The sequence below is a fragment of the Balearica regulorum genome, chromosome 1, assembly GCF_011004875.1.
Source record: "Balearica regulorum gibbericeps isolate bBalReg1 chromosome 1, bBalReg1.pri, whole genome shotgun sequence".
NCBI lineage: Eukaryota > Metazoa > Chordata > Aves > Gruiformes > Gruidae > Balearica > Balearica regulorum.
In genome coordinates, this window is record NC_046184.1 from 53,467,941 (window position 1) to 53,489,155 (window position 21,215).

At 41.5% G+C, this 21,215-nt stretch overlaps 2 protein-coding genes across 7 annotated transcripts in view; one reads left to right on the forward strand and one right to left on the reverse strand.

Annotated features, from left to right (window-relative positions):
- Positions 1-9,381, forward strand: part of ANO4 (anoctamin 4) — a 197,082-nt gene extending 187,701 nt beyond the window's left edge. For 5 of the 6 annotated variants that reach the window (XM_075749605.1, XM_075749625.1, XM_075749636.1 and 2 more), the window contains 3 exons: positions 2,425-2,530; positions 5,358-5,553; positions 8,664-9,381. In XM_075749605.1, the coding sequence (XP_075605720.1) occupies positions 2,425-2,530; positions 5,358-5,549 (298 nt within the window). In that variant the 3' untranslated portion in view covers positions 5,550-5,553; positions 8,664-9,381. The remainder of the gene's footprint in view (positions 1-2,424; positions 2,531-5,357; positions 5,554-8,663) is intronic. The other variant, XM_075749615.1, reaches the window with a different exon arrangement.
- Positions 9,382-9,784: 403 nt separating this feature from the next.
- SLC5A8 (solute carrier family 5 member 8) overlaps positions 9,785-21,215 on the reverse strand; it is a 29,992-nt gene continuing 18,561 nt past the window's right edge. Inside the window, exons 9-15 of the mRNA XM_010302592.2 lie at positions 20,552-20,664; positions 19,167-19,234; positions 18,779-18,865; positions 17,584-17,777; positions 16,292-16,395; positions 14,476-14,561; positions 9,785-12,904 (exon numbers count right to left, since the gene is read on the reverse strand). Coding sequence (XP_010300894.2) covers positions 12,773-12,904; positions 14,476-14,561; positions 16,292-16,395; positions 17,584-17,777; positions 18,779-18,865; positions 19,167-19,234; positions 20,552-20,664 — 784 coding nt within the window. The 3' untranslated portion in view covers positions 9,785-12,772. The remainder of the gene's footprint in view (positions 12,905-14,475; positions 14,562-16,291; positions 16,396-17,583; positions 17,778-18,778; positions 18,866-19,166; positions 19,235-20,551; positions 20,665-21,215) is intronic.

A 21,215-nucleotide genomic window follows, 5' to 3' on the forward strand; every position in this document is an offset into this window, starting at 1 on the left:
TATTAGTAATAATCATATACTTGTGGTTTGAGTCAAAATAAAATGAGCAGTTAGTTATCTCTATATCTTTGTCTTCAGCCAACAGATTGGGAAAATAGCACCCTGAGACTAGTCTGTAACGACAGATTTGCACCTGATTGATTGATTTTAATGGTCTAGAGAATCAAGGATCTACATAAAGGTCTTAAATGGGGTCCTAAACAAAAATACCAAGTGACGAATACAGCTACCATTTTTTTATTGCAACATTGGTTTATAAGCATGAGTCCTGGTAGCTGCAGGTACGCTTAGTCTCACTATTTTTCACTGTGAATAATTAAAATATCCTTTCATGAGTGCCTAAATAAAAAAAAATATTCTGTGATACGGCAAAAGTCAGTGATACTTTGTGAAATTGTGGCACTTTTATTAATCAGTTTGAGTGAACTGGGCAGGGGGCATTAATGTTTTCATTTAACTGATACTTAAGACTGTTGCAACTTATTTGGCAGAAAGAACATCCCAATGTTGAATCCGTAGATAACATTTTATCTGGAGCAGGTCCACTTTGAGAATACTTCATTCCACATTGTTTGCCATAGCACCATTTAATAATGTTTTGTAATTCTGAACATTCTCTTCCCCCTCTTTAATTCCTTTCTTCCCTGACTTCAAGCATGAGGTTGCTGCTACTTAAAGCCAATGGTGGAAATCCTGTCAATAAAAGTTGTCGTCTCAATATCCCATAAACAGAACACTATTAAAATTAGTGCCACAAAGCTCCAGAAGATAAATTTCTTCTTTTGGGGGACACTGAATTGTTATGTATATCTACCCTTGAAAGAAAACAAACAACACCTTACTTTCTTTAGCGGAGTTTATCAGCTACTTAACCCACCTAAATTCTGCTAAAACATCAGTCATTTTGATTGTGCTTCAAGCCAGATAGGCAGTCCATCTGAACAAAAAACAGTGGCCATCATACACAGTTAACTTCTGCTCATCTGGAACCCAGGTGGTGCCATGCTATTCTGGTTGTTTAGAAATGGTTTCTCCATTTCTTCACGTGTAGTGCTTGGTTCCTAGCAAGTACAAAAAGGAGACATACTCTACTGACTTGGGACTTGGTCCAGGGACTTCTGTTTTCAGGATCCTTAGGATATTGTAAAACATCCTGAACTATGAATTCAGCACGCTGCTTGCAGAAGGGAAGATATCTCAGTTTTAAGAGATACTGCAATTTAAGAGAGGTTTTTTGTTGACTAAGATGTCAAGACACAGTTTATTTCATTTTGTGTAGCACCCTCTGCAATCTATGAAGGTGAACCTTCAGGGAGTAATGTGGATTATCATAGAGATGAAATAACTGTTTATTTCTTTTGCTCATCTGAGTTTCTTAAAACTAACTTAGAGGCCAAGGTGAAGTGTATTATGGTACTTTCAATATTTTTTATAACGGGTTTTCTGTCCCATCTAGGAAACAGATTAAGGAGCAAACAATTTTTTACACTACTTTTAAATTAAGTTTCTGCAATAGTATTTTGGAATTAACATACTACTAGTAGAAACAGACTCCAGAATGTGTGACGTAAACAGATTCGTGATTTGTTAATGTAGTTTTGGCATCTCCCTGGATCCAGCTTCCGCAATAGATATCTCTAGTTACTTTATTCAGATCTAAAGTCTTTAAAGAAATATTCTGTGAAACAAGGAACTAGATCCCTTTCTTACATAGCCCTTGCCCTCTTGGTATACCAAGAGGTGCAGTTCTGGCTCCACTAAAGTCAGAGTGAGTCATGCTTTACACCAGGGATGGCCAACCAGTTGACCAAGGGCCGGATGGAGCCCATGAGGCAGTTTTATATGGATTTTGGGAGGACTGTCAGGCTTACAAAATTGAGGGCATTTATGGTTTTAAAATTAACTTGTAGTCGGAACAAAGTGGCCCTCAAAACAGCAGAGCATCCCACCCTGCTCCATATTCTGAGGAGGTGCCTGCAAGGCACACGTTGCGCTGTCAAGGGATCTGCTGTAGGGTCAAACCGCTGGTGCTGAGCACCCAACATCCTCTGTATTTGCTTCAGCAGTTTGGCTCCACGCAGGCACTGACCTGGTCCTTTCCTCTGACTTTCTATTAGCAGCTGGAGCACAAAGTGCACTCCTGGAGTGCATCTTACCGTTAGGTTTCATCTGAAAGTAAACCCATTTGAGTGAACCAAAGCATGGCAAGTGGAGGTGATCAGGACACTTGCTGATCTGAAATGAAACACTGGTGTAGGCCCAGCCTAAGAATCAAGCGGTGTTGTGGTAATTTGTACAGTCTGAACTGAGATCACTCTGGTGCAGAAAATGCATTGATCGAGAGCAGCTGGGTCTTGGTTTTGTCTTCCTCCCAGGCAGCAGGGCAGGAGCTTGCTAACTACCGTACTCTTGCTTGTCTTTCAGGTACAGGGACTACCGAGATCCTCCTCACTCCCCAGTGCCCTATGGTTACACGCTGCAGTTCTGGCATGTCTTAGCAGCGCGGTTGGCTTTCATTATTGTGTTTGAGGTCAGTGACAATTCAGGTGGCAAATGTGTTTGTTTCTCTGTTTTTTAACAAAAACAGCAAAATGAAACAAATTTCCCTTTGAAGCTTTCTCATTGGGCTGATCTATGATGGCAGCTGTTGAGCTTTTTGTGTTAGTTTCTGCTATGTATATTGTGACTTGTATACTCAGATCTGTTGTCTGAATAGTCACAGGTGTTTAGGTTCTAACAAAAAGGGGAATGCAGCACTTTTTGAAAACTGTAACAGTGGTTTGCAAAGAGGGGAAGTAAACAAATCTTTTATTTACTTTCTGAGTTTTGGCATTCGTATCCTGGCTAGGCTGGGGAGCTGTATGCTGACTACTGCGTGAGGAAGGGGTGAAGGAACATGAGAAGAAAAGATGGAATCTGAAAAACTGAAAAATGAAGATAGTTTAAGTTACAGTATTTACACATCCAGCTTTTTTCTCTATTTTTCAATACCATTCATTTCCCCAGAATGATTAGCATCACAAAGATGATGATGATGAAAAGTATTCAATACCTTTGCCAATGTTCATAATATTAGTACTTACTGTCAGTATCTCAGAAATCTTTAAGACAAACCAGAGAAGATAATACCAACTCTACATGACTGGTATTCCCATGCTGATTTTGAAAAAGAGAAACAGGAGGGTAGATAAATAGGGTAAGATCTTTTACAAAACAAAATGCAGCTCTTAATGCCTGAATTTCAGATGCCTGAATATCCCTGCCAGAAACCAGGGGCTCAGCATCTCTCCAGCACAAGCAGTTTGAAATGCTTTTTACACTGTGAATAAGCCAAACAGGGAACAAACAATTTTTAAAAACTCTTTACTCAATCCTCTGCTCTGAAATCATAGCAACAGGGCATCCAACACAGATATGGAAGCTGTAATCACCATAAATTATTGGCATAATGTTCATGAGCACATATTGCATTTCTGACTCACATTACTGTGTAAATTCATTCTGAACTGAGCTTTCGAAACACCTCTTTGGATCACAGAACAGAAGCATTTGAATTAGAGGAAAGGTGAAAGGGGAAACATTTTCTAGATTATTTCTTGCATAGGGATGTCTTGGTGGCTCAGCAGAAGCCCAAGGTCTGGCGTGAATTCCCCCTGATTGTCATTTTCAGCCCTTCCCAGATAAAGCAGGAATATGGCACTGCAGGTTGGGCTTTCTACACAGGGCTAACTCATTAGAGGTTGGTCCTAAGGAGCTTGGCTCTTCCATCATCTCTGCCACACTCAGGAAAACTTTAAGGGAAAGAAAGGAAGAAAGAAAGATTTGGTAGAGGCCTGCTGGGCTTGATCTCCTCATTTCTTAGGCTGTCAGTACTGAGAGCCAGGGTATCTGTCTCCAAAAAGGACTACAAGTATGGCTTTTGCAAGTCAGCCTAAGCAATTTTAAGACTGAGGAGAGCCTGGCTTCTTGATACACATTTGGCATAAAGGCAGGACGGCATAAGGGCAAAGATCACCAAGGCAAGGAAAAACAGCCCTGCTCAAGTCAGTGCCCAGCCAAATTTGCTACCTGCTGTGGAATAGTTTTTTGTGTCTGCCCGATACTTGCACAGGAGAATTGACTTTGCTTTGCCCCAACCAAAGCTATAGGCTGGCTCAGAGCTGTCTCCCTCAGCAGGGGCCACTCTGTTCATTGGCACTGCAAACTGTTTCCTTAACTATAGCCCTGAAATCGAAAAGGTAATTACAGCAGAAACCATGACCATCTTTTTCTGTGGAAAACACCAACGGGTGTATTGTGATTGCTGCAGCAATTACAGTAAAAGATTGTGCTAAGAGATGAGTGATTCAACTAGGTTTTTTTCATAAATTAACTAACTACGTAAGCTCAGATACCTTTTGGGCACTGTGGGTGTGGTTATTTTGGCTATCTTGACCTCCTTCAAAACCAAACAAAAGTATTTCCTGTCACTGCAGAAGGAATTATTTGTCCAGGCTAAACTGACAGAAGAAGCTTCCCCCCCCCCCCTTTTTTTTTTTAGGTTTGGCAAAAAACCCCAGCAATTAAAGTATTGCAGGTTTATTTCTCATGAGATGACATGGGAAAACATGTTACATTTTCTTTTCACTGGCTTTGAAAGGAAGGCTTCCTGCTTGGAGAAGAAATACCTTTGTTCTTCCAATCTAGAATGAGTGTCTTTTCTGAGATGGAGGATTTTTCTGTTTCTCTTTTCCTCCTCTCAAGTGGAGTGAGTAAATGTCCAAGCAGCATCTTTGATCAAACCAAAAAAAGACACTCAAGCAATCCTCCCCCATCACACTCAAGCTTTGCTGTGGCATGCCTAAAACATGAGGGACAAAGGATCAGTTACCTTGTATTTAATTGTGATGTTTAGTTAATGAGAATATGTCTTTGGATGAGAGATACAGTATAAGAAAAAAATGTTTTCTTTCGCATAAGTAATTTGTTGGTTCTGATACTGATGCAAGGGGTTTCTGGCAACAGGAAAGTATTATATCATTTGATCCTCCTCTTCCTGCAAAGCAATCCACTAATACCAGGCCCTGCCCAAACAACTTTACGACAAGTCATAACCTCACGGGTTTGAACACACAGGTCATACAACAGTTTTGAGGCCTTATTTGAACCCAGCTGGTCGTAACCTTTGCTGCTATCCATACTCCACTGACTTTGGCTGGAGTTTTTGTAGGGAAAAACCTTCATGGTTTGGTTTCTTCAAATTTAGTTCTAACACAGCATCTTTTTGTGAATTGGAAGGAGACAGTTTTCAGAAGATATAGAAAGTACTTGTTTCCTTCCTAAGATTTTAATTTTTCATCCCTTTTTTATTTTCACAGCACCTTGTATTTTGCATAAAGCACCTGATTTCCTACTTAATCCCAGATCTCCCCAAAGATCTGAGAGATCGGATGAGGAGAGAAAAGTACCTGATTCAGGAAATGATGTATGAAGCTGAACTAGAACGTCTGCAGAAGGAGCGGAAGGAAAGGAAGAAGAATGGAAAATCTTACCACAATGAGTGGCCATGATGGGGTGAGGAAGAAACTGCTTAAAAGAAGATAGGAATTATGTTTATAAAAATTTCCTGGTTTTCTACAGTGGAGAGTGCAGTGAAAGGAATAGTCAGTCAATGTTGTGTGCACGTAGCACATGTGCGCCCATGTTTAATAGAGTGCGCATTGTCATAAGCCTTTTGAAATTAGAGGTCTTGCAAGGCTTAGTCTTCTCCAGAGCTAATGTCAGCATGAGCAGATCGGTCCAATGCTTAAGTCTCTGCACTCTTTCCAGGAAGCTCCCAGACCCTGACTTAAATTCAAGAACCTGAACTTCAGTGCAGTTACACATCTTACAGTGCTTTACAGAACTCGGTGATCTTACGGCTCCTTCTCATGACCAAGTTGCTACTTCATAACCAGTGACTGCGCGTTAGCAACATGGCAGTACCTGTCCATGTGTGTAGCCACCACCTGCAGCACATGCATGGAAACATTGCCCTCTTCCACAGTGGACTAAGCTGTGTTAGCTTGCATTTACCATGAGTTAAGGTCACGTATGTGGACCATTTCCATTACTCCAACAATATTGAAGTATATTTTAAGAGGAGATGCTTGATCATGAGTCTAATCAACTGGTCTAACAATGCTGAAAAATTTAGGTGTGCAGAAGTGCTGACAGATCAAAAAGCATCTAAATGTGGCCAGAGGTGTCTGACTGTAAGGTCATTTATTTGGAAATGATACTGTGAAAAGTTGGTAATACGTTTTAAAGATTTGAACAGTGCCTTTACAGCTATAGGACTGTCTGGTCTCCGAAGGAAACAAATCAGGGTAGGGCATCTTGCCCAGAACTGCCCATGTATTTGTATTGCAAGATCACATTGAGGCCTCGTGTATGAGGGTGTAAGATACACATAACAGAAGACAGACTGTGTCTTAAAGACCTATCTGCATAAGTAAAACAAACAAGCAAACAAACAAAAAAAACCCAACAGATAAGCAAGGTCAGTAGAGCAAAAGAATACAGTCATCCAGAATCTCTACTTTTGTAACATTTTCTTTATTCATCCTTCCATTACCTATGGAGGGGTGGAGGGGAAAAATAAAACAACACCAGACTGTAGTATGAAATAGCTTGAAATCCTTCATGCAGAGCAATCCTACAGAGGATGCAGCATTAGATTTGGCCAAAATGGTCACTCTCTATATCCTTTTGCATGTTCTTTAGCATTAAGAAATTAAAAAATTCCTGGATCATTAACCTAAAATAGTGGAGTTGTAAGTCTGAAGACTGCAGAAGTGTCAGATGGAGCAACATGAACCAAAATGCTGAATGTTGTGAAAGCTCTACCACCTCTTGCCTCCAAGTGATAACCTGCAATTCTTGCAGAACATGCAGTGGCATAATCAGCCACAACATGAAGAAGTAAGTTCAAAAGCCAAGGGTTTAAGAAGCCAAGTGGAAGCAAGCCTATGTCCTATGAGGATACAGCCAGATACAAAACAGTGGAGCTGATCAATTCACCTAGCCCTTTTCCAAATAACTGGAGCTCCATAAAAATTATAGTTTCCTCAGATATCTTAAGGAATTGTGACCTTGTTAGTTTGAAGATATTTAAGAGAGAGGAAAATTCAGCAAGTTGTTTCTACAAGTTCTTCCAGAAACCATTCAACAGAAGGGCTAGAATTTGCCCTTCTGGACAGACCACACAGTGCAAGACCTTATGGACGGATGCCTCAGGCTCCACAAAACATCAGGACCACTTGCACCAAGATCACATATTGCCAAATTAAATCTATTAACTTCTTTCCACTGCAAGGGAGAACTGTGCTATTTCCATGGCGGGCGAGAAGGTTTTCATGAAAGGTAATACGGCTTGAGGAAGGAGTGGGGTGGAAACTGCCTGCCTACATTTTGCTTCCTCACAGCAAGGAACCTCCTCCAGTAATGACCCATCATCCTACAGGAAGAGGATAAATGGCACAGCAGGTCCCATTTATCAGGTGCTCCTGGCCCAAGCCTGAAGGTCCCATGAGGCAACATAAGCACTGAAGGAATTTCAGGATTAATCTGTTCTCTGTTGACTCAGTGCCAAAAATGAGTGGGGAACACAACTAATGGTTGTGGGGTATGTTCCTGCCTAACGAGGAAGTGAACTTCTTCCTCTTTGCTTCAGCTTACAGCAGCTGTGGACATAGCCCACGTGGGCAGTGGAGAAATGGGGTATTTCTGTCTCTGTAAACAGGGGATGAGGATTAGGCAATGTCATCCTCTGATACACACATGCCAGACGGGTTAGTATTTACCATCCACCACCTATGGGTGGGTACTGCACTTGCAGACTGGGGAGTCTCAGGCAGGATCGCTGTGCAAAATCACATTCAGATGAAATTCGCCTGAGCAATTGGATTAGTTTGCATACCCTCTGTTTAATATCTAAAACAACAGATGACAAGAGCTTAGAAACTGTTTGCTAAGTAGTAAAGTGAGATGTGAGTCATGCATAAAAACAGTGACACCCATACGAGTGTGAACCTTTGCAAACTCCTGCAGTAAGATACAGCTTTGTCAATGTACATCTCAATAACTTCCCAGAACTGAGCTGTAACCTAGCAAAATATAAACTGACTTCAACTCCAGAAGACTCACTGCAATATAATGTGCCAAATCAAATAAACTGCAGCAGAAATACAATAGATAATAATCGCTTTTGAGACTAGTTTTCAACATAGCTACATTATGATGCATTTTCATGACAATACGTTGGTAGAAGTTGTGTCCCGTTCTGTTCTAAATGAGAACACGAGCTGGCTGCTTACCAAGCTTGTGCTGAGTATGATGCTGAAAAGGGCTCTGACCTCCCGGGCAGATCTTGAGTTCATTTCTGTCGCTTCATGTTGACCAGTCAACCCACACAGAGGTTTCTGTGCTGTTGGTCTGCACGATAGATTTCCCGTTAGTCTTTTTAATCTATATAGCAGAACACTCAGGAAAGATGACCCCTTTTTATTTATTTTATTAATTAGGAAAATATAATACAAATAATAGGCTAATAGTAATAAATGGAATTTTAATGGTCTCTAGATAGCAAATTTATGCCATTCCCTTATTTCTGATCTGACGATGGGTTTTGTTTAAACCTCCAGGTGACCGTCCTATATGTTGTTTACTTATTCCAGCTCCACAAGAGCACTACCTTCAAGCGAATGAGAAAAAAATGCAACCTCAATGCATGCCACAGACATTTTACATAGCAAGCAGGACAGCACACATCAAAGGACTTACTGTGAAATCATCTTGCAATCAGCATAGGATTGACCTCCATAGACCACTCTTGACAGCAAGCATGTACTTCATGAGCAGTTACACGCCAGTTTTTAAAACCAAGGAAAAAAATTGTATATTGGGACTGTTTTTCAGCCTGTTTGCTACGTTTTTTGCATTCTGTCCCATGTTGGTTTTACAGATCTTAGAACAAAAAATGTAAATGAACAACCTGGATACTTTGGCAAAAGAAAAAGCCTAGGTATAGAACATCATCTGCGTTCAAGCCACCAAATACTACAACAGAAACCCTGTTTACAAATCAGTTCTTTTTTATTTTAAATCTTTCTGAGGGGAGTTATGTTATTTACCATATATATATAATATATATATAAAGTATATAGAGAGATTGTTTATTTGTAAATAGAAAAATCCTATGGAGAAGAATGTCAAGTTTTCACACTTTAAAAAAAAATCATCAACATAAAGCCATGTTTAATGCTTGTATAATGTGACGCAATAAACTTTAAAATAAATTATGCATATGAAATATTTGCTGTTGGGTATTCATGAGTTATTTTCTGTTTAGCTTATTTGTTCAGAAAGACCAGTTGGGTGGAAGCAAATTTAAATGCAGACCAAAAAATGCCAATTTCTGTCACTACTTTCTCTCTGTGGATCCTTTGTGTATTCATGTAGTCAAATATTCTTCCTTTTGTGCTTTTAGTTCTTTTTTAAATGTTCCTACTTGTTTTGTCTCTTGACCCTGCCAGATGCTGCATGTAATTTGGGCAATGTGGAGTGCTCCCACTCCCATGGAATTAATCAGCTTTGAGCATCCTGCATTTCTTTGTCAGGTGAGCTTTTAGCTGGCAGAGGTGAAGGATCAGGGTGCAGGAGTGTGATGGAGACACCAAGAATCATCTTGCTGCTTTTACACAGACAAGGCCCTGACTGAAAGTCCAACTAGCAGATGACAGTATATATTCCAGAGAAAATATGATTCAAAATTAATTGTTTTAATTAGTGATGCCAATTAAAGCAAGAAACATATAGAAAAAGTAAAGCAGAAAGAGTCACTTTTTAGTTCTGCAGCAATGATGGGAGGTTAGTTAGCAAGAAACGGGGTAGTTGCCATGGTCATCTGCAAAGCTTAAGAATGTCTGTCTGTCAACCTCTTACAGCAAGCTATTCTCCCCAGTGACAACTCATCTTGACGTTATGATTGTGGATCAACAGATATCCCCTGGCCAAACTTTCACTTCATACCAAAATTAGAGTTAAATGACTGCTCAGTGCTCAAACAGTGACTTTAATCAGAAGTGAAGTTGGTCATTTACATGATTCCTCTATTTTAAACAACAACTATGTGAATTCAAAGCACTGAGAAAAAACCTATCATAACTATAACTAGGAAGATTAGTCTTCACTTCATGACCAAAACAGGTAGATGTTGCAGATCATCCAAGACAGTTTAAGGCAATATCAATTACAGCGCAAACAGTGATCTCGGCACAGAGTGGTACAACAAAGGCGACACTGGTGCTGTTTAACACAGCAGTCATCAGTCACCCTCCTGAGAGGCACATTCAGATGGGAGTCCAGCATTTGTGCTGGGAGGGCTGTAGCCGTACCAGCAGGCACACAGGTCAACGGCTTCGACAGGTTTCTGTTCTCTGTGTGCACAGTTTAGTCTGCACAGGTACACAGAGGCACGTCAGTCCATTTCAGCACTCTGCGGCAGAGTGGAGATACCTGTACTTACCGTTTTTCAGATCTGTGAGCTGAAAGTACCTGGTAAGTACAAGTTGTTATACTCTAGGCTGAAGAACTATTCTGTAGCACAAAATGCAGTATCTATTTCTGGATCGTGAAGACAAAGCACAAGGCTGGATCAGCTGCACTTATCTTCTGAGGCTTCAGAAGCATAGCCAGCTCGTCCACTCAGTGGACTAGTTTTCTCAGAGTGATTAGGATAGTCCCAGAATAGAGACCTCCCTCCTGAATCTCAAAAGACTTTATTCTGGATGCTACTGTTTGTCTCAGATCCTAGAGATAGGGACACAAGAAATGACTCACGGGATCTATCCTGCTCTCTCACAGCTTCTGCACAGTGGCTCTAGGCCCTTACCTGGTCACAGAGCTGCAGCAGAGGAATGGGAGACAAGGGGCTGGCCCTAAACTCTGCGTGGGATCATGCAAACCAATGCTTCAGGAGGCAGAGAGGAAACCTGCCTCCATCATGTAGTTCTGCACCGGGTTAGCCAATGGAGACATGCCCCTGGTGGCAGCTCACGTATCTGTCTTGCCTGTACTCCTCTAGCCAAGGTCTGCTCCTTGGAGCCCCTTTCTTCTTCCTAATGTTTTCTGATCCTGTCAGTTCTTTTTATGCAGTAGATCATCAAGTGCCCTCTGTCACAGGGGCACAGAATAAATTGATTTAGATGCTTAAGGGCCCAAGTCAAGGTAGATAAACTAGCAGTGTGTCACATTCCAAGTTACAGCAGCTCAGCACCTGGCACAAATGCAGCATAACTTTTAGAAAGCATTTAAGACATGCAGTTAGTGTTTCATTTGATTCTCAAGCATGACTGCTTTATAAGCTTCATGGCTCGAATTTCCTGCAATGGCTTTTATTTTCCAACTTGATTCTACTCCCATGTATAGCCATAGCAAAAGGTCTGCAGTACAAAAGCAACACAGTGGGTCAGAGTCTGTTCCTTGCTGCACCAGAAAGCTCACCGGATAAGGAAGCAATGGGCGTGTTCCCTCTCCCAAAGTGCATGGTCTGGAGTGGATGTGCTGTTCAGCTTCTCTTGGCAGCCCAGTCAGAGGGTGAGCCGTCCTGTGCCCTGTAGCCCTGGAAAAGCCTTCATCAAATGACAGCCTCTGCAATCCCTTCCCCATCCCAGGGGATTGCCCTGTGGACTTTGCCCACTTGCCAAAACACACGACATGCTCTTGCCTGATCTAGACCAACCTTGAATGTGAATCTCCAGAGTGACAACAGGAACTGCACAAACACAAATGGCTACATGAGGTTTCAGCTCACAGCTCCACAGTTAATTGCAGTGGCAACTGCAGATGCAGCCTTCCCTCTTGTCCAGTACAGCAAAGAGTGCCCTCTTCTTGCATTAACATCTCTGCCGTGCTATGCCCAGCCCAGTGCAAGAGCAGTCCTAGGCCAGCACGCTGGGCATGAAGTAGAAGTCTGCTGTGGTTCTGCTATGTGGCATTGAATAAAAAGCCCAAATAGCTCATTTCCTTCATGAGGACCAGCTCTCTAAGGGCAAGACAGGGGAAGAGGGAGACGGGGCATGAAGGGAAGACTGACTTTTGCCTCTACCCATCACCAAAGACACTCTTATAGCTTCCGGCGGTGAGCACAGAGAAAGAGACGCAGGTAACCAGGGAACAAGTGGCTTAATAAGAGCAAACATATATGACAAAACCAGCAAAATAAATACACTCTCAGGATCTGTTCTACAAAGGAACCAGAAGGCACTAAATGCACCTCCTGTACTAAAAAAAAAGACCCACTGTTTCTTGCAATCTGATAAGGTCCCACAGCCCTAATCTCTTCATGCTTTCAATGCCTTACAAGAAAAAAGAAAAAAAACAAACCAGAAAAACAGCCGTGTCTGGGGGAACAGTGCTCTTACTAAATAAAAAATTTACTCTGAGAGTGAACGGAGATTAAAAGCAGATATTTTCCAGGAGGCTCAAAGAATATCAGGCAAATATTTCACAGAGAAACATTGCCTTAAGCCCTGTCACCAAGACCCAAAGTGAGAGAGAGAGAGTGAGGAAGTGCAAGAAAGACCTGATTCCTTTCTTGACTGATGTCAAGGTCATGCAAGGGTGACAGTGCCACGAAGCTCAGCAGACACCTGCCCATGACCCCAACAGGGCTGGTAACTCAACCAGTACAGGAATGTCAACAGTGCTTTACACGAACAAAACTGTCCTCGTGGGCTGACGTGGCCCCATGTCATATATGAAGGCCATTGACTTTGTTCTTATTGCTTGCGACATCCATTTCAATGTGGCTGAAAGCAGGGTTGTCAGTTCCTTCAGCTGCCTCGGTAAATGGTTTCCAGTTCAACACTTCCACTTTCTCTGGCTGAAAAACAAAAGACAAAGGCCACGCTGTGAAGTGGAAGAAACAGTCTTCCTCTCTTTGACCTGCATGCAAGTAGAGTCAGGCCTGACATACAGGATGCCTTGCAGGAAAACACACGTTGGTTGCTGACAGAGCATAAATAGTTATTCATTGCAGTAGCTGGTAGGACCATGGAAAGTTTCTTATTGCATAATGTACGAGTCGTGTAAAAAGTTCTTGTCACATAAAATGTTTTTGTCCTGCAAAGCGTCTAAAGTATTTTTGGGTGTGCAAAGTTCTAATTGCTATTTTCGTGTCCAATGATCTGTTGCCACCAGGTCCTTGAGCTATTGACTCCCAACCCTTAGTCCTTGCCCCATCTTTGATATGAAGAGAAGATTAACAAGCATCATTGCTTTGATGTTCCATCTCTGTTAAACAGAATGAAATGTTGAGATCTTCATGTGCAGGAAGTTGCCTGGTTCTCCCTGATTTTTTTTTCCTAACAACTTTCTGCACTATTTGTGATGCCAACCACTTGTTATCCAGCTCCTAGCTGTATAACCAGGCAGTCACTTGTTTCTGACTCCAGGCATAAAATAGTATGGCTGTGGACATTAGCTTCCATGTGGGTGGCTGGGTTTTTTTGTCTTGTTTTGGGGTTTTTGGGGGTTTGGGGGTTTTTTGTTTTGGTTTGGGTTGGGTTTTTTGTTTGTTTTTCCAAAAAGACTTCAGGGATTAAATTCCCAGGTAGTAAAAACAGATGTTGTCCCATTAAAGACAGTGAATTACAATAACTGGATAGCTGGTCTCCAGTCCTGACATGGGCAAACAACATTACAATAGTACTACAAAAATCTGTTTTTCTCCCTGGTGTTCATATCCAGAAGCTGAAATACATGCGATCACAGTAAAAGCAGTTGTTGTCACGGAGGAAAAATATTTTGCAAACTGGACCAGCTCAAAGATATGATCTTTGCCTATACTGCAGCACTTGAAAAGCACTGAAGAAAGCTGAGCTTGAATGTTCAGCGTCCTGATGATACTGATTAAAAAGTGATCTATAGTTTATTTTTTTAAAAAAATCCCCTACATTCTCCCTTCTAAGGGATGTTATTACCCAATAATATCTCAATTTTTCTTATATCTTAGGGAGGAGGATAGGAAACAGATACACTGACTAGAAAAGTTTTCTCTCAAACAGTAGCAGAAGTTGCAAAAAAAATCTAGACTTTAGAGAACATGTTTACAAACAAAGGAAGCTTTGCTGAGCCCAAAGTGTGCCTTGGGCCAGCTTCCAAAAGTCTAGTAAGGGAGTATTTTGGCAGCAACCAGGAGAACAACTGTCCCTTGTCTCAGCTGTTGCTCTGTTGTTCACTGAAGTCAAGCTGTGACCAAACATAGCTTCCCTGCCTATGCCAGCAGCTTTACTCCTACCCGCCTTGTGCTCTGTTACTGCCTTACAGCAGACAGTCATATCAGGCAGCATCAGGTGCTATTCATCCTGGTGGGAAAAAATAAGCCAGGAACTGTTTGCCTTTGTCCCCAGGAGGAAAGATCGATTTAAATCAGAGATGCATAATTACACTTACTGTCTCAGATTTAGACCATGAGAAGTTGGACAGGAAATCTTCCTTGGTCAGCAGGAATTTATGATCTGTGTTCTGCTTCAGTCCTCCTGCAAAATAGGCAGGTTTCAATCAGCCAGGTTTCTACATGCAAATGGTATGTCAGAGCCCAGCTATGGGCACCAGGCCAGATGAGCAGGACAGAGTCATGCAGCAAAAGCCATCAGGCAATCACAGGCCTTAGGGATCATTTCTTTACAATGATGTATACCCTGCACCTCTCAAAATACAAAATGATCCCTCAAGGTTTATTTGGAATGCCTTAGCCATTTTCCAGAGTTTTCTGGATCCTCCTCAGATTTCTTGTTGTGTAAAAAAACCTGAGACAATCATCAGAAAAGGATGAATCCCATACAATGATATCTGGGACCACTCTGCCAGTCCAGGAGCTGTGGTACCAACTGCTGCCTGAGCCCCAGTCCTCAGCTCCCTGTCAGCAAGATTGCAGTGTCCAGGGACATGAGCAATTTTTTATAGTGAGTTATTTAAGGCAACCCCAAGGTGATAAGATGAGGGTTAATGGGATGTTTGGGCATTTTTAAGGCAGGGAAGATTAACTATTCTTTTGTGGGAATCTGTGTGGGGAAGAAAGGAGATGCAGGTGCTGGTAATTAGCTCTGATTGCCACCTGAGGCAACCAATGGGATCTTGCTCCACAAAAAGCAGAGGGACAGTGTGATTGGGTTAGTTCTTTTGGATTTCTGTTTCTTGGGCTGAGTATCTCTCATCTGGATTTACTGAGTTGCCCAGTTTCATGCTTTGCTTCATAGCCTGTTGATGACCTGATCTTGGCCTGGTAAGAGGCAAAATTTGTCTACAACCATTACTGTAGCAATGGAAGAGCTTGTGATGGGAAGGAAGGGGGGAGCAAATCCTGTAGAAATGCACAAGGACAGGAAATGATGGAAGTGAAACTTCTGTTTATGAGCTGCAAGGCACAAGGAAGCTAATGGAAGTGAATCTGTCTGCTGGGTTTGGAGTCTCATAGTTCTGATATACTTGTAGGTCAAACTAATAGGTCTGAAATCTAACAACAGCCTTAAAGATGAGAGCCATCATAGGAACTTGGCTGAGCGTACTGGGGAAAGCTGTGAGAGCAGCTGCTTTTGTGCTATTTCTGCCATGCATGAGGTGGATTACAGGTGCACTCTGCATCTCACCTAGATGTGAAAGTAGTGAGGCCATGGGCTGCAGCTGAAGTCCCCACTCTTACTTGTGGGGTGCTGTTTTTTGCCCCTTGCACAAATAGTACAGGGAAACTGAGAAAGAAGCTAATGTAGCCATGCACAGGGTCTGCAGCTCTCAGGCACGTGCTTGGGGAATGTGGTGAAGAGCATGCACTGTACAGGTGCAGACAATAACCCTTGAGTGCTCTGAACTCACTCAAAGTAAAACTGCTTTTGTCCTCTAGAAGCATGGATGTATCTCCTTGCTTGGAGTTCTTGCCATGTTCAGGGACAACCCTTAAACCTCCAGGCCCTGCTGGGATCTAATAAAACAGGAAAGACAGATGACTTATACTTTTTTTTGTTGTTGTTTTGCCCCTCAGGTTAAAAAACTGCTGAAACTTCTTTCTCCTTAGAAAGTAACTTTTGCTGTGAGCGGACACCAAGAGTGGGATGCAGAAGTGCTGAGGGGAGGAAATGAGAGTTAGGATGGTAACCTTTATACAGTGTTTGCAATAGGGTCGCTGGCACTTCCTGTGGCAATGACAGCTCTCTGGTCGTCTCAGTTTGAAAGACATCTAAAACATGTTAAATCACAGCTCTGGAACTAGTACCTGTTAAGAGGCTGATAATTATTCCCACAACTATTGTGATAAGTGTCCCAAGTGTGCTGAAGTAGAGATAAGATAAGGAATACCAATTGTCTGCCAGGGCAGGCCTGAAAAAGAGGAGAAAAAGTATTAATCTCTGCTTTCCTATTCCAAACAGCTTGAAAATGTTGTCTGTTTTCAGACAGTATACATAAAGAGTTACTTCTGAGCCAAGCAACCTGGTACTCTTGAACTACCTCTGCACAATAAAATGTGCACTGAAAATCTGTTACAATTTGCAGGACAGGTTCATTCATAGGGGAAGAGACTGGTCAGTACAGTGAGAAAACGCATGGTACAGAGCAGGTAAAACAGGACAGTCCTGTCTCTGCTAGGAATCTAGTGCAGAGCTGAGTACTCTAGCTACCCAGATGAAGGGATAACCTCTTTAGAAGAGGGGACATTGTTTAAATGAGGGGACTCAAAATTAGGAAATCAGCCATGTATAGCTCTAAACAGCCAGAAATGATAGAGCAACTGTTACACCTTATTTTGTTCTCCCTGACAATGTGCTCTGTTGCAACAGTTGCTTCCCCACAGCCATGAGCAATGCTGGTGGCCTCTTGTGAAAGATGTAGTACATGAAACTGGGTCTTGGGCACCCATGTGAGTACCAGGGTATCTGTTGCTGATCTTACAATGGTAAGGATTGGGAATCCCTAGAAATGTGTTTGTTCAGCTTCTTTCTGTTCCTGCTGTTCCCTATATTGTCTTTCATAACTGTTACGCTTAATTGTGATTGTCCAAAGTAAGATATATGGTAATTGCAGAGGGGAGAAAATCCCTTATATTTTGCCCTTTATATGGATTATGCCCTCTTCTGAATTTCCTGAATAGAACTATTTCTGCACAGACAAGCTGTTGTAGGTGGAGCTGTTAAACTGGCAAATTGTCCTTTAACTGCCTACTGCTTTAATTTGTGTGACAGACTGTGGAAGTCAATCCAATAATTATAAATATTTCTTTAACACCGTGGTTCCCAATAAGGCATATCCAAGTCTTTAGACTCAAATATTGAACTGAAGCTTTTTAGATCAATAGGAAGGTTCACTTTGACTTCTGTTCTGGGATAACTCAGACAAACTTCACTCTGACCGGGGAGGGGGGGGGGAAATTAGAGAAAACTCCTCCATCTTAAACAGCCTGGTAGGTAAACCAGGGAGAGAGAGTCATAGTAACCCAAACACCAGGCAGATGTTTCTGTTGCTTTAAAACAAATACATGTTTTGTTGCGTGCACATGATGAACTTGCATACCTCTCTGCAATTGGTGTGTTGAAGACTGTTGTTAATGGATTTTCTGTTGATGTCAAATTTCCTGAGGTTATATTACAGCCTGCAGTTGAGAGATCTAGTGGCTTGGTCCTCTCTGGGAGTGGAGGATAAATTTGAGCTCCGATTCCAACCCAAAGTGAAATGACAAAGCCACTGACAAGACCCACAAATGCACCCTGCAAAACAGAAAATGAAACTTGGATTTACATGAAAAGCAAAAGGATATTTAAAAAACCCCAACACCTAGATGAGTAAGAAACAGTAAAGAATCTAAACTGTAGGCTCCATAGCAAAAATGAAATATACAGTTGGGAAGAGCTGGGGAGTTTAATTCATTCCCCTTCTGGGAAATACAGTCTTTACTCAGACCTCCTGAGCATACCTCTATATTTTGCCTCTATGCCTTTACAATCAAAAGATAGCTTTGGGCTGCATGGTATATGAAATACTGCTTTATTTGAGGCCCTCCTTGAACAAATACAGAAGCAATTTTTCCTTTTTCTCATGTGATCTGGTTTTTCCAAAAGTCTCTCTTCTACTTCAGGGTGGGGTTTTTTTTTGGCTGACGGATAGTAATTTTTTTTTTTAGTATATACATAAAATTTGCAACTGCAAAGAGGTAAAGGTGACTGATTAATGAACCTTACTAAATAGCAATGCTGTCAGACTAACCCATGGACCATATTCCAAAAGCTCATCAAATCAATTTTTTGATGGAATAGCTTTTTCCTCTGGAAATTATAATTACATGATGGTGAAGCACTCTGAGAACACCTCAATTCAGTCTGCAAGTGCCTGGGCTCCATTTTTCCAGCCTGACCCCCTTTTGCTCTGACAGGCCAGCATCTGCTGAGTCTACTGGTTGTTCAGCTACATCTCAAGATGCATTGTTCCCTGTTTCTAAAACTGTTTTCCAGAAATCCTTACCAAAGTTTTATTTTTATTCAGATTTTCTTCCCCTTCTCTGGTCATTTAAATCCCCTCATGGGATGGAAATTCAAGTTCCTGTCTGTCACTTCCTTGGGATAAGGAGGAAAGGGAGCAAGGGGCAATGTCCTCATGGAAAGTATCAGACATCTCCCTTGCTGCCCAACATAAAATTATTGGCGGAGGAGTAAGAAGATGTCCAAAATTATCAACGAATTTTAGATGAACAGGGCTTTAAATTTCTACTTACAATTCCATTTGTAAAGGAGAAGAGGATTCCCAAGGCAAACAGTCCTAAAAGGGGGCCACCGACCATGCCAAAAATGCTGAGCGCTGCCTGAGGAGGGAAGAGAGATTGCTATCAGGTGCTGTGCAAGAAAGTTAAAGCCTCCAACATGGCAAGAAGGGAAAATGTAGAGAAGGAAATTATGAGGGTTTTTTAACTGCTGTGTACTCAGCTGGCAGGACTTGGTATAGTTACATGGGTGCTTAAAGCAGAGGCTGAGCCATGGGCTGTTTGAGGCCACTAAACAACAAAGAATAAAACCTAATCTCATAATGGTATCCATCAATTATTTTCTTACATAATTCATTCTGGGTCATTCAACATGGGCATGAAAAAGCAGCCCGACACCTACCTGCAACAAGGCTCCCAGGAGAGATGCCAGTGCAGCCATAGCGATGCAGACTCCACCGTAAAACAGGCCTGTGTAGGAAAGGCAGAACCATGCCTAAATCTGCCAAAGTTGAAACTCACTAGTGGAAAGGTTTCCCTCTAACACAGCATGGCCCTTGACATGTCCAAAACAAACCTGCTAGCATCTAGATTTTTTTCTAAAAGAGCCTGAATTGGCCAAAAGGTCATGTTTCTGTTTACATTAAGAGGACATCATGCAAACTTGACAAAATTCTCTTCCCGTATATTACTAAAGATTAGTTAATAAATGGTAGCTCTATGGATTAGCCATAGTGGTAATACCACACATATTATTCATATTTCTCAGCTAATCTCCTGTGTCATACTCTTCATTTTGAAGGAATGTTTTTGCTTCTCAGTCTAAAGTCTTTGGAGCAAGAAAGTAAATGCTGCCAGATTACTGGGAGCTGGCACCATAACAACATCCTGGGTTACCAGGATGTAGTGTCTCTTTCCAGGATTCATAACACTGGCTTTTTTTTTTTTTTTTTTCACCTCCACCCCTGTTGAGTTTCACTGCACAATAGGTTAATCTCACTGTTTAACGTAATGTATCAGACAACTCATGATAAGACCAACAATTTTGGCATAAACATTGTTTGCAATAATGTTTAATAAACTGCTCTCAGGTGAAAATATTTAATACTTATCACCTGCCACTAGTTTGCTGTGCTTACTGGTATGGGCTATGACACCATGTCGGGACTGTGTTTTTTCCATGGTTACTACAAATACTGTCTTGGGCTACACCTGCAGCTGTTCACAGGCAGTACAACTAGCAGAGATGGCAATTCCATTTCAGAGATTTAACCATCTCCTCAGCTTAGTTCTGACCCTCTTCTTTGAGCTACATTAAACAGAGGAGCTAAACGGACAGAGTCTGAGAGTATATCAGAGAAGACATGATGTTTCTTGTTCTCTGGAATGTTATTGGGACACAAAGCTATTGCTCATGTATCACTCAGTTCAAAAGGTTTGTTACAAAATTGTTTCCTATGCTTATCATTTTTGACAGATAAAAGAAAAAAATGACTGAGACATTTGGTTTTGTAGTATTGCAAGTCAATATTGAATACAGATGAGTGCATCTTTCCTGCTTAAAGATCAAACAAGATGGCTTCTTTTTTGCCTTGTGCTCTCTTGAAATAGTGTGTCCCCCATTCAGTGTCAAACCTATGCAGCTGATCTCGTCTCCTGCAAGTACTGCACCAATGTAGTCCTACTGGTGTGAATGCACTTACTCCTGACTTACAGTGCCATAAGCAAGGTCTGAATCAAGCCCTCACTTTCTAAAGCAAAAGTGGAAAAGATATTTTCCAGACATACTCATCCCCATGGAGATCCATGACAACTTCTTTTCAGAGAGGGATTTGAAGTACGGCCTAATGAGGTCTTCGACAGTCACGGCAGCCAGAGCATTGATGCTGGAGGACACTGTACTACACAAGGCAAGATTTATATAATTATTTTTTTTATCTTAGAAACTAAAATGATAGATAACAGATGGTTACTGGCAGAGAGAAACTGCCACTGTCTCAAACAGTGTCAGAAAACTAATGTAACTGCTGTATTGGTTGAAATAACTTATTATCCCAGACGATGCAGTTAATAGCTTACAAAATTTGTTTAAAATAATTGCTCTTAGTGAAGACAAGGCAAATCTTGATGATAAGATGGGCCTGGAGAAGTTAATTAAAAAAATCTATTACATGTGGCTAAGCTGTAAACACTACTGGTATATGTGATACCTTCATAAATGATCTACACACTATATATCTGGGTAGGTAAAATTCCTACATGCAGGTCACTGATTACTTTGAATGCACTCTCAGAGGGGGATTCAGATAATGTAATTATATTAATCTAAAAATTAGGCATGTAGTCCAACCTGAATTATTCCAGGCTCCCTATGGGGTCAGAGAAAACAGCACTCCTAAGGCACAAAGGCAGTAAGGTGATGTTGTGTCTATGTGTACCTTGCTCTTGCAAG